The 13,717-nt window shown below is 38.0% G+C and overlaps 1 protein-coding gene across 5 annotated transcripts in view; it reads right to left on the reverse strand.

Annotated features, from left to right (window-relative positions):
* SoxN (SRY-box transcription factor soxNeuro) overlaps window positions 1–4,407 on the reverse strand; it is a 105,399-nt gene extending 100,992 nt beyond the window's left edge. For 2 of the 5 annotated variants that reach the window (XR_004839476.2, XR_004839475.2), the window contains exon 1: window positions 1,416–4,405. Coding sequence is in view for 3 of the 5 variants with exons in the window: in XM_035876338.2 (XP_035732231.1) it covers window positions 1,416–2,911 (1,496 nt within the window). In the remaining 2 variants the exon portion in view is untranslated. Of the gene's footprint in view, window positions 1–1,415 lie in introns of all 5 variants that reach the window. The other 3 variants (XM_035876338.2, XM_035876343.2, XM_035876340.2) reach the window with 3 other exon arrangements.
* Between the last annotated feature and the right edge of the window lie 9,310 nt (window positions 4,408–13,717).

Genomic DNA, 13,717 nt, shown 5'->3' on the forward strand with positions numbered 1-13,717 from the left:
AAAAAAAACCCAGTTGCTACGTTTCGATCGAAAACTCAATTTTCTCGTTCGAAATGTTCGACGTTTACGAAAGAGGCTTTTTTTTTTTCTATGTAAGAACGATAAGCGTCTTGTTTCGTCCTAAAACATAGAAGATGACAAAAACGGATATATAATCGTATTTCGTGCGTAAACGTGAGCCTCTATGTGAGATTCATAAGATTAGAAAAAGAAATTGTCGAAACAGCTTCGCCGTACTAAACGCGAAACGAAATGAAAGATCAAAAATAAAGATAAAAAAACAATGGGAAAGATGAATGTATATAAAAAGGCCAATTTTTCGTATTTCTTGACTCAACCTATGACATACTGTAGCCACTATGCTACAACTTTACACAGAACGTACGTAGAAAAAGATTTATCTAAATAATTAGAGAAAGAAAAAGGAACGGCCATGCTCTGAACTTCTGAACAATAATGAATTCTAATTACTAGAGGATTTTATTCATTGATTTATCGATTGATTTTTAGTTTAAAAATATGAGGAATGATCTTCTATTGATACATTATATTGTCTGTTAAAAAATTATCATATATATATATATATATATATATATATATATATATATATATATATATGTAAATCTTCTAGATGAGTGCACGAACTGTACGATTACACGGAAACTAAGTTCTAATTTAAATACCTCGTACCTGAATGTATTAAAATTATGCAACATAAAAATATCGCGGTATAAAAAAGCGAATTTGTATGAACGTGAGACAGGCAGATAGAGATAAAGAGATAAAGAGATAGATAGAGATAGAGAGAGAGAGAGAGAGAGAGACGATTTTTAAATATAGATAATCAAAACTTATCTCATAATTATCTTCTTCCTGGCAATTAACTTCATAACCCAAGCTGCAGCAATAAGTTTTAGGAGAACGTGTTCATAGGAGGTATAAGGATAGTGATAATAAAAGTTTAACAATTTATATACATTGGGATCGATCGTAAGGGTCCAGAAGTGAAGTGGTATCACGATAGAAATGTTAGTATGCGTTATATATTCTAATGTGTTGTTAAAAATAGCGATAGAAAAATAATTGAGGAAAAGCTGATAGGAGTATAAACGACGAACGTGTGCATTTACGTTCGAACGCAGACTCGTATCGAAGCGTTTCCCATCGAACGATTGTTCTCGATTGAGAGAAGTTAGAGGAAGAAAATAGATCCGACAAATTTGTTAAAAAATCGACATATATACATATACATACATACATACATACATACATACAAACATACAATATATTCGAGAACGATCTTTCGAAAGATCCTCCGAACGGAGGAGCGGGAATTTGAAAATAAATATTACATATATATATATATATAAATATATATATGTACATATATATTTTTTATATAAAGAAAGGCTTACATATGACTGAGGGGTGGTATCGAGTGATGTTGCGCCAAAGGATCCGGTGATGGACCTGGAGAATAGACACCAGCACCATGTTGGACGACCCCTTGGTCGACGCCTTGCGGCAAATACATGGATATCATCTGTCTAAGATCTCCCTGAGATTGATGAGTTTGATGGGTTTGTTGGCCCATATATTCACGTTTAACGGCGGCGGCAGCAGCAGCAGCAGCAGCTTGTTGTTGTTGCGCCTGTTGCTGCTGTTGCGGACCAGACGCTGCGCTCGAGGCGCCCGGTCCGCTGGTAGGTGTGGGAGTATGTATACCAGCACTCGCAGGACTCGTTGGCTCAGATTTTATACTGCTGCCGCTAGGACTGTGGCTGGACATTTGGGATCCAGATTGAGGCTGATGATAGGGCGAAGGTGAGCCGCCGGGTACAGTGGTTCCAGCGTAACCACCATATCCATTCATATAACTGTTTATTGGTGGACTGCCACCACCCATATGATGTCCCATATCATATCTTGGATATCCAGCAGCGGCCGCGGCTGCCGCCGCTCCACCCATGTGACCACCATAGGCAACGTGCTGCTGATACGCAGCGGCCGTCGGATCGTGCATCATATAACCATTCGGCATATATCCGTTAGGCATCTGATAGACCTCTCGGGATATCTGTCCTTGCTGGGGCCCACCCGTACTACCGACTTGTCTTTGATCTACCCCTAATATGCCACCGACACCAACGCCAACGCCAACTCCTCCGACACCGCCGCCGAGCGGGAACTTGTCTTTTTTCAAAAGTGTTTTCGTTTTTCTTCTTGGACGATACTTGTAGTCCGGGTGCTCTTTCATGTGCACCGCACGCAATCGCTTTGCTTCGTCAATAAACGGACGTTTTTCCGTTTCGCTAAGTAATTTCCATTCGGCTCCTAAGCGTTTAGAAATCTCAGAATTGTGCATCTTGGGATTCTCTTGAGCCATCTTACGTCGCTGACCACGGGACCAGACCATAAAAGCGTTCATTGGCCTTTTTACTCTGTCTATATTATTGTTCTTATTCGTATTATTATTATTATTTGGTGGCTGATGATGTTGATTTTGGGATTGTTGCTGCTGTGGTTGTTGCGGTTGCTGATGGGGATGATGTTGCTGTTGTGCGGCACTTTGCTGAGCCGCAAGGGTATGCATGTTTTGTTGTTGCTGCTGCTGCTGTTGTTGTTGTTGTTGCTGTTGTTGTTGCTGTTGCTGCTGCTGTTGGGCTGCAGCAGCTGCCGCCTGCATCGAAGCATAATGATGCTGCGGTTGATGATGATGCTGCAGACCTAATCCTAGGGTACTACTGCTAGGTGGACTTCCAGATAGGGCTGGACTATGAACTATGGAACCTAGTGTTCCGTAAGGCGACACGCCGGTATGGTGACCCATCGGCGATACACCTTGGTGCGGATGCGGTGGCATCTGACCATGCAGGCTACCGCCTTTTAGGTCCGTCTCCATCGTGAGCATGTCGTCCTCCCTGTGGCCGTACAGTTTGCCGCCGTTTTCTTTAACCGTGCTACGTCAAAGAAAGCCTCGACACGCCGCCGATGAGATCTCGCGCACAACTGCGCGCCGCTTCTCGATTTCCTTGAGCCGTAGCGCGTTCCGGTCACTACTTGTTCTTTTTTTTCTTTTCTTTCTCTCTCTCTCTCTCTCTCTCTATCTATCTATCTATCTCTCTCTCTCCCTCCCTATAATATCTCTTTCTTCGAAGCCGAATTTCACTTAGAGTCTGTTTTTTTTTTCATAACGAAATTAAAATCATGAATGATCCGATATAAGAGTTTTTTTTTCGACAAATCACAATCCCTCACAAACTTCGCGCACTCTTTTTATACGTAGAATTGACGCGCGCGCATTACTCGTTCGTTAAAATTACTGTTATTATTGTTGTTGTTGTTGTTTTCTTTTTCTTTCTTTTCTTCTTATCTTCTTCTTCTTCTTCTTTCTCTTCTTCAATGTCTAATATTATCGTTCGTTGTGTTGTTTTCGTATATTAAGAAAGATTTCTCACTGAAAAGTAAGTAAATGACACACTGAGGGAACACCACAAGAAGGAGACGACGATGACGACGCGTCACCGGCGGTCCTCGTAATCGACGACGCCACAGAAGAGAATAACAGATAACAACGACGACGTATTGTTGACACCTTGTGATACCGAAGCCTCTTACTACTATTCACCGACGATGATCACACCATCAACACAAGAGAGCTCGATTTTTCTCTTCTCTTCTCTTCTCTTCTCTTCTCTCTCTCTCTCTCTCTCTCTCTCTCTCTTCTCTTCCTTCTCTTCTCTCACCCTCTTTCTCTTCTCTCTCTCTCTCTCTTTTTCTCTCAGTGTGTATACAATACGTATCCGTATCCGTGTGTATGATGCGTATGAGAGGCGCTGCGTGTGCACAATACACGCTTGGCACGCGTTTTTTTTTTCTTTCGTTTCTCACACGTCGTAGATTAACACACAAGAAAAGAAGAAGCCGACCTCCACTCTCCACGAAAGGACAGAACCGTCTGAGCATTCGTGGGTTTCGCCTTGGGCTCTAACACTCGGGGCTCACTTCCTGCCGAGGCGGCTGCTGCTGTTACCTCCACTACTCCTCTTTCTCACCCCCCACCCCTGAACAACTCGGTCCGTCCCTCGACCCCTTCGCTCCTACGCTCCCTCCAGTCTACGAGAATACCCCCACTCTAGAAGGATCGACGCGACCATAGCCGAAGGAGCGAGTCTACCGACGGCTATCGATTGGCAAGCGCGCCTGCCATCATTTCTCTCGACCAATCGGCCCTATGCCACAGTTCTGGTGGGCGGGCTCATACCAACCTCCGAAGCGACCTCTTGTGACCAAGCTAAACCTTCCCTCTTACACTACATCCCCACCACTGGTTCTCAACTTGCTCTCCCTTCTCCCTCTCACACTCTCTTTCTCTCTTTCTCTTACTACGATATCAACTTCCCCTATCTTCTTCTTGCCACTGTGCGCGCCACGAGATCGGCTACCCGTCGGTCTCGCGTCGTTTTCCTCTTCCTCTTTCTCCTTCTCTTCTTCTTCTCCTTTTTTTTCTTTTTTTTTTCTTTAGCTCCTTTTCCTTCTTATTCTTCTTCTTCTTCTTCTTCTTCTTCTTATGCTTCTTCTTTTCCTTCTTTTCCTCCTTCTTCTTCTTCTTCTCCTTTGATTTCTCCTTCTTTTTCTTCTTCTTCAACGATGATGACGACGACGACGACGACGACGACAACGACGACGACGACGACGACGACGACGACATATGCGTGGGCACGATTTAATACTCTTTCTGGTAACGTGTATAGTCATAGGTTAAGCGCTTTGCCACGCTTCAGATATGCATCCGAATTAATCCTATTTCTTAACAAAGATTTGTTTGTTTGTTTGTTTGTTTCTTTCTTTCCTGTTTCGTTTATCTCTCTCTTTTTTTCTTCTAATCTTTTTCCTTTTTTTTTGTTTTTTTTATTTCCTTTTCGTCCCATCTCCTTTCGGTATCCAAGTTAAAATACCAATTAAGAATTGTTATATCGAATCTTATTTCGTATCGTTTATTTTTCAACGTGTAAAAATTTACGATCCAGACTAATTATTTTTACAAAGATATTTTAATACAATTGGTACATTTTTTCTTTTTTGCACTATTAATTTCAAGACTTTAATCGTTTATCATTGTATATTAATTATTACGAAATACTTATAACGTAATATTCTAATTCTAATGTGTAATTAAATAAATAACGTTTGTGTTTATATAGAAAAGAAAACATATATGAGAATAGATTAATTTTTATGATAAAGAATTTTTAAATTGTAATCGTTGTTTTGTTTATTGGACGAATAATAATTATGTAAATAAATACGTCTAAACAATTATTTCGATGCTTCTTATTCTATCGTCAAGGTTATAATTTATATTAAATACTTTTGGATACAAATATCTCGTAGACGGATTTTTATGATTCGAATCATTGGATTATCTTATCTCAAGCAACGGCGAGACTAACGTGAATTTTCACGTTAACAAGAACGGGAGACCATTTAAAGAATTATAGAAATTGCATTCCGTGCAATCAAAAAAATCCATTAAAATTCAGTTTAGCATTAATAATCGGGATAGTACAGATTAACAAAAGGAAAAAAAAAAAAAAAAAAAAAAGAAATACCAACGAATCTAAACGCGTTCTATAAAAAGTTATCCTTGAATATTTCGTGACGTAAAGATTTCTTTAAAAAAATTCGAAATAGTTCATTTATCTTCCTACTATTTTTTTTTTTTTTTTTTTATAAATTATATTATCTGACGTCACTATCAATATCCATTGGGTGTGCTATTAACGATGTTCTCTATACGTTTCTTTTTTTTTTTTTTGTTTTTTTTTTTATTCGAATACGTCCGATAAGAATAACAATTTTAACGTAAGTAAGTAAGTAAGTAAGTAATTAAGTACATACTCGAATATCACACATTACTCTACGTTTGTTCTACGATTCACTTTCTTTTATTCTTTTTTCTTTCTTTTTTGTCTTTCTTTCTTTTACATTCGTCTACTATCTCAGGAGTATTCCTGAAAGAAGAAGCTTCGATCGGCGATGTGACTTCGTTTTAAGCGGGTTCCTGCGCGTAGGACCTGTTGCCGCTAGAAGAGTGAACGAATGAGACAGACAGAGAAAGAAAAAGAGAGGGAGAGGGAGAGAGAGAGAGAGACAACGAGTTATAGATAATCATAAAGACACAAAAAACTCTGTAGCATCCTGTAACATATAACAATAGTCACGTAAATTTATCGAAAGGAACCTTAAGCTAGTAAATAAAATTTGTATAAATAACATTTTAATATCTCAGACATTTTTACCTACTCTTTGTTTTTCTTCTTTCTTTTTTTATCTCTCGTACACTTCTTTTCGATTTTATATTTTGATTAAAATTATTGATTAATAATAAGAAAATGGTGACGTACGATAAGCAAGCAAGACGACATCGTTAATCCTATTATTATCCGATACAAGAGACTTTTATCGATGATTTCTCGATACGATAACTATTTACATATATCGATTTTTTTTTTCTCCCGATGCGTTACACATCGCAAGAATTAGATTGAGATAAACACCCCTCGTGATCGTGATCGTGATCGTTTGATGAATCTCTCTTGAATATATATTGTGATGAATTAATATGATGAAAGAAAATTTTCCATAAATGTTATTTCGTTAAATTAATTCGAACGAGATTGTCAATGAAATAAATCATTCTTCTTCTTATCGATATTCAATTACAATTTCTTGGATACAATTCCTTTTTTCTTTTCTTTTTTTTTTTTCTTCTTTCTTTTTTCATAGATACAATTTAATTTTTAATGCAATTTAATTATTAACGATTATAAAAACTAAATATCGCTTAAATTCAGAATCATTCTTTAAAGGAATTTCTTTTAAGGAATCGACAAATGTGAATTAGTTAGGTAAATAATACTTTACCTTACTTCATATAATCATAATCGACAAATTTATGAACGTAGTTTATCCTAATCCCATGATCAGTATACATAAAAGAAAGATAGATCTAAAACACGAGAAGGTTTATTATTCGCGATTCTTTCATCGAATTATTTGGATTTGCTTGGCGACACGATGCGGTCGCATTAAGTCGAAATGCCACAAGTGGCACATAAACCGTGCGGAATAAGTGGATTGATAGGTCGTTACTGTTGAAAAAAGATGGAGCGGATTGCGAGGAGTGGAAATAACGGAGAGAAAGAGAGAGAGAGAGAGAGAGAGAGAGAGAGAAAGAGAGAGAGATAGAAGAAAGGAAGAGAGAGAGAGAGAGAAGAGAAAGAGAGAGAAAGAGAAACTGTACAATAAGTCGGGGTCCGACAATGGAAATACCGCGGGCGGTCTTTGTGATTCAAATCAATGTTTGTGATACTCGATGGCGCACTGCTCTTGTACAAGGCAAACGCACACGAGAGTAACTGAGCTCACGCGCGCGCGCGCGCGCGCGTGCACTTACCTACATCTCTCTCTCTCTCTCTTTCTCTCTCTCTTTCTCTCTCTCTCTCTATCTATCTATCTATCTATCTATCCTATTCGCGTTCACGTATTACGCCTATCTCCATCTCGAAGTACGATGTATACCAAATACACTTAGGTATAGGTAGTATATCCTATATACTGTATACTAAACGTAGATATATATATATATATATATATATGTAGCTTGTATCAAATGTGTGTGAACGAACACGACACGAGAAAGCTCATTGTGTGTCCTACTATAAAACGCACTCGAAAACCAGAATCGTAAACGATACGATCGATCTCCTTCCATGCGTGCAAACACAACCGCCTCACGAGAGAGAGAGAGAGAGAGAGAGAGAGAGAGAACCATTTGGGTCTTCTCTCGTTCTCGCACCTACCGGAGAAAACGAACTCTGACAATTTTCTCTCAGAGACTATCTAATGCAAATATTCTTTACTATTATCTACTATGTATTAGTAAATATAGATTAAATTAAACATTTATTTTATATTTATTTAAATATCCTTGATATGATTATTATATGAATTATCATTGATCAATTAACGAAATTTCATTTTCTCCGTCGTTAAATTTTTATTCCCAAGTAATATCGATAGGATAAATATTTTCTTTTGTATTTTTATTCGTTCATTGACGAATTTTGCTTTTTACAAGAATACAGTTAGGATATATATATAAATATACTGTATAAGAACTTACATAGGTATGTCTTAAGAGAAGAAGAGAGTCAGATCGAAGCGAATCAAGTAAGACAAAGTGACGTAATGACGCAATGACGCAAACACCCTGCTATTGTTATATCCCATTATTGCTGACCCATTAACCGCGTTTTCAGTCAACCTCTTACCCTTCTACCATCACTTCTGTCCGTTCGTATGTCCGTATGTCCGTATGTCCGTCCGTTCGTTCGTTGGTGGTCGAACTTGAAATTGAAAAAAAAGGGAGAAAGAAAAAAAAGAAAGCGAGAGAGAGAGAGAGAGAGAGAGAGAGAGAGAGACAGAGAGAAAGAAAGAAAGGGATAGGAGAGTCGGTCGAAAGGGAAAACAACGAGCGCGGAAGAATTCGCGGGCGTGCAATTGCCAACAGGTGATACCATTGGGGCCTCCTCTTAGAACTCGAATAATGAGAGAAAGGGAGATTGTGTACGGGCAAGAGAAATGAGAGAGAAAGAGAAAGAGAGAGAGAGAGAGAGAGAGAGAGAGAGAGAGAGAGAGAGGAGAAATGGGGTAGAAATCAGGAGAGGGGAGGGTAGGTGTACGGGGGAGAAGCGGAGAGGAGGAGGATGGTGGTGCCGGAAGGGTGGCCAACAAAGACTTTATCGTTTGGAGGACCGATTACAAAGCTCGATTGTTACCATTCTTCAGGATCCAAATAATCTCGCTCGTCCGACCACGGGCGAGCAGCTACGATAGAAGTTTCTACTCATCGGGTTCGCGCACAGACCACCACCGCCGAAGGACTCGTTTCCTGTCTACTTTTTCTTTTTTTTCTTCTTTTTCTATCTTTTCTCTCTCTTTCCCTTTTCTCTTTCTCTATCTCTTTTTTCTTTCTCCTTTTTTTTAGTTCTTTGGAAAATCGCCACTCGATCGTATACGCCGTCAGAAAATATGACAAGGTGAACATTTTTATCACACAAGAAATTTCCTATTTTAATGTAGATATTTTCAAGAGAAACTTTTCGTTTCTTACGATAGAAATATATTTAATGTAAAATATTATGAGGAAGACGCGTAAAAGGGACGAATATGTAACTAGTAGTTGTGTATATAAATATATATACATATATATATATGTAATGTAATTTGGATAGTGTTAACCAAATTATTTTTTTCCTTTTGAAGCTTCGATTCATTGCAAATTTTTCTTTCCAATACTTTTTCAAGCAAAAGTTATTAATATTTGTAAAAGTGGATATATGAAAAATTAAAACATAAAAGATAAAAGTAAGATAAAAGTATAGTCTTAGATTTTAGTGAAGAAAAAAAAAAAGAAAAGAAAACAAAAAAGAAGAAACAAAAATTATTTCAGATTTGCATGATCCAAGTGAAAAGAAAAATTTTATTTTATTTCAGAATAACAGTCATATAAGACGAAGCTATTATATAAGAATGATCTTTGATTAATAAGTAATATTTTATAACTATTTTATTCAAATGTGATCAAACTTAAGTATAATCTTTTAAAATGTACGATCATTGTTGAAGTAACGTTACATTTATTACAATATAATTATAATTACTTTAATTTAAATTACTTACCATTAAAACTTTTACAAGTAGCAAAATATTATTGTAAAATATTTTAAGATTATAATGCAGCAAATCGTTTACCCTTTGGTCAGAACTATTTCATTTGAGTGACACATACTATTAGCCATCTTTTCTTAGTCACTTGTGTTGAATAATATTTATCTTGTTTCGTTTCTTTCTTTTTTTTTTTCTTTTTTTTTTTCTATCTTTTTTTCCTCTTATTTCTTATCGCTCTTTTTCTTTCGAGAAAAAAAGAAAGCTCCAGGATGAAGAAGTTAAGGGAAGGAAAGATTCTCACGGATGAGAAATCATCGTCGTTCGGATCGAGTTCTCGGCATCGGAACTCTCGCGGGAGTGTACGCGGCTTGCCGTCAGGCACAGGTGTACAAATATAAATTGTACGGAGCCGGTACGATAATCAGATTGCACCGCGGACAGAACCGACTCGTTGCCTTCGCTCTTCTGGCTGCATCATTCTCCCTGATTGCTAAACGATGCGCTCGCGAGCGAACATGCACGTACTCACTCATGCACATATCTACATACGTACGTACTTACGTGGATGAGCGCATGCATGCGTGCATACGTGTATACGTACGTACACGTATATATATATGTTTCTATATATGTGTGTATGTATGTACGTATGTACGTATGTATATATGAAAGTACGTACGTACGTATGGACGGACGCATGCATGCACGCACCTCTCGCGATTATATGCATCCGCGCAAATCAGAATCTCATTGCGCTGTCATCGACCAACGGTTACCCATCGTTCTGTACGCGCCTCCGTTTTGACGGCATAATCTCTCTCTCTCTCTCTCTCTATCTCTCTCTCTATCTCTCTCTCCTTGTTCCTTTTCAAGAGAATTCAGAGGTGAAACGGTAACGTAGCTCTCTTTCATCGGTTTATTGTTAATCGTAGAAAATATGTTTCTTCGTTTATTATTTTTATTGATTAATGACTTTTGTTTCGATCAGAAGAGAATTTTTTTTCTTTTTTCTTTTCTTCTTTTTTTTTTTTCTTTTCTTTTTCTTTTCGTCTTGATTTGAAACGATAATAAGTGAATTAATAATAAAGTTAGGTAACGAATAGTATAATATATTTCATTAGGTAACGAAAGATAAACTCATAGACTATTATTGTTATATTGACGGAGAAAAAGGACGGGATCAAAATAAAGGTTGAGTCATTCGATGTTTATTATTTGTGTACCATATCGTACGTGACTTCTAAAGGGCTCGTAAACTTATTGACATCGTTTATAAATCTGTCGTAAAAAGAAAAAAAAAAAAGGAAGAGAAATTATCTTATCATATTCGATGTTTTCTATTACGGTTAAGTATGTTTCAGTATATTCGTAATCTTTAAAGAGCACGCATCGACGATGTCATCAGTTTTCTTCGGTAATATTCGAACTAGATATAACGATTTGATATGCTTCGGAAATATTTGGTTTAACACGTACGATGACGATGATGATGATGATGACGACGACGACGACGACGACGAGGACATAGAAGATAATGTAAATATTCACTGGAAGTTTGTCGTTATTTTTTTGGGGTCAAACGATCAGGTAGCTAGTAGGTATTTATAGATATAAAAAACGATTATCGTTAACTTTTTTTTACGTAGATATATAGGTATATATAGATAGGTATAATATTTTACTACATTGACAATGGAAAATGAAAGTTTTCGTTTACAGCTGCGTGTGAATATCTAATATCGATTATTCGATCTAATAGATATATAGATTTGCTTTTTTACAATAGTAAAATAACCAGTTACATAGTTGAAACATTGTAATAAAATTTCCTCTCGCCGATATGTACGAACATATGTACGTTCGAAAAACTCGTTGATTCAAGCGTAACATCAACTATACTTGATCGCTTTATTAATATATATATATACCTATAGAAATTAGAAATCTCTCCTAACAATATCAATAGAAAGGATATGCCAAGAGTAATTATTTAAATATTAAATCTTGACACATATAAATATATTTAAATACTCATATATCTAATCTTACATAAGGAATAACTTTCGCACGAAACAAAAGAAAAAAAGAAAAAAAAAAAAAGAAAAAGAAAAAGAAAAAGAAAAAGAAAAAGGAACTATTTCTCATTCGAAAACGTTCCCACGTTCTCTCGATACGTGTATAACATCGAAATGAGAACCACTGGCGAGAGGTCAGGCCCTGTTTTTCGCAACGGATCCCTCTCCTAGACAACGTAGGTCCCCGTATTTTCGCTCCACATCATAGTAGTGGTATAGATATGAGTGTAGACAGATGTATGTAGTAGTTAGCATAGACAAGAAGGAGGAAGAAGAGGAGGAGGAGGAGGAGGAGGAGGAGGAGGAGGAGGAGGGGAAGGAGGGGGAGGAGAAGAAGAAGAAGATGAAGAAGAGAGTAAATGGACGAGGGTTTTGCGACATTGAGGACAAGGAAAGGACGAAGAGGAGAAGAGGGTGAGGAAACAGAGTCGAGGATCCCCTTCTTCGATATTTATTGCGGGGATGCGTGCCGGCCAGATATTATTATTTGTACCCGCGCGCGCGCGCGCGCATAATTCAAGCGGGTCGTTAAAATTATTTTATTACTTGTTCTACAGGCGGCGCTCCCAGATTCCGCGCCGTATCACCCTCCTTTCGTTTCTTCTGCTGTGTTCCTGTTGGTGGTGTATTCATGTATTTAGATATCCACGTATGTATTCGCTTTTCGTATTTGCATGCGTGTGTTTGCACGAGAGAGAGGGAGAGAGAGAGAGAAAGAGAAAGAGAAAAACTCGTTTCCCGCGGTTTCCACCCTGGAACACGCGTAATATGCGATTCCCTCGCGGTCCTTTTTAGCGCGACGAAAATATGCTGCCTCGGTTACGTTCTCCGCACACCGAATATACCCGAATTTTAATTACCTTCGAAATTCCATTCGTTGCTGGACAAAGGGCCGCATATACGATAGTATTCCGTTGTTATTAGTAAAGTTCGTTCGATATATGGAAAGTTCATAGTATTCGGACCAGATCGAACATGTTCGTCGTGCATAATAAGTCAAGTAATTCGTAATTAATGGCTTTCTTCCTTTCTTTCTTTCTTCCTTTTTTTTTTTATTCTTTTTTCTTTTTTCTCTCGCTTCTTATCAGATCGCCACATTGGACCTTAGAGAGAGAGACTTTGCTTCTCAAATGGATTCCGATAAGTACGATACATGTTTCGTTTCTTTTTTTTCTCTTTTTTTTCTTTTTTTCTTTTTTCTTTTCTTTTTCCTTATTTGTTGTTTCGTCCGTTAAAGGAAAACTTGCGAGTGTTCGCAAAATGGCCAAGGTTAAATCTACGATATACGATAAGATCAGGAAGGTCCAAGTTACGGGTAGGAGCAATTCCACGTCTAATTTCAATATCGTTTTCCTTTTTGGAAACACGTTCTTGCAGATCGCTATGGAAATGAGCGACGCGTCGGTTAACAGCAGGGGCGTATCTGGCCCGATGCCCTCGTTATTCTACTTCGTTCGTTCGCTTTCTCGCTTTCATTCGACGATCATCGGTCGCCGGGCATTGGTTTTCTTTACGACGACGTGCGAAGTGGCGTGACGACTGGGCGAGACCAGAATCTCGAGTGCGAAAGAGTAACTTAAAGTCGTATCAATCTCATTTATGCCAATTTCGCGTCTCGTTTCGTAACCCCTCTCTCGTCAAAAAGAAAAAAAAAAAAAAAAAAAAGAGAGAGAGAAGGACTCCTTGTCTACTTCTTTCGGCCCGTGTGCGCCCCTTTTTTAGGACTCTCTCTCTCTCTCTCTCTCTCTCTCTCTCTCTCTCTCTCTCTTTCTCTCTTTCCTCTTTTTATTTCTTTCTTCCTTTTCTGGCCACGATATATGTACATAGGTAACGTTTATAAAGAAGGCAACGTCATTGGCGCGCTGCCGCGACACACGTTTTTGAGTCGCACGAACTATTTTCATGAC

This window comes from Vespa mandarinia, chromosome 1 (assembly GCF_050613455.1).
Source record: "Vespa mandarinia isolate Hongniang chromosome 1, ASM5061345v1, whole genome shotgun sequence".
In the NCBI taxonomy this organism is placed as follows: domain Eukaryota; kingdom Metazoa; phylum Arthropoda; class Insecta; order Hymenoptera; family Vespidae; genus Vespa; species Vespa mandarinia.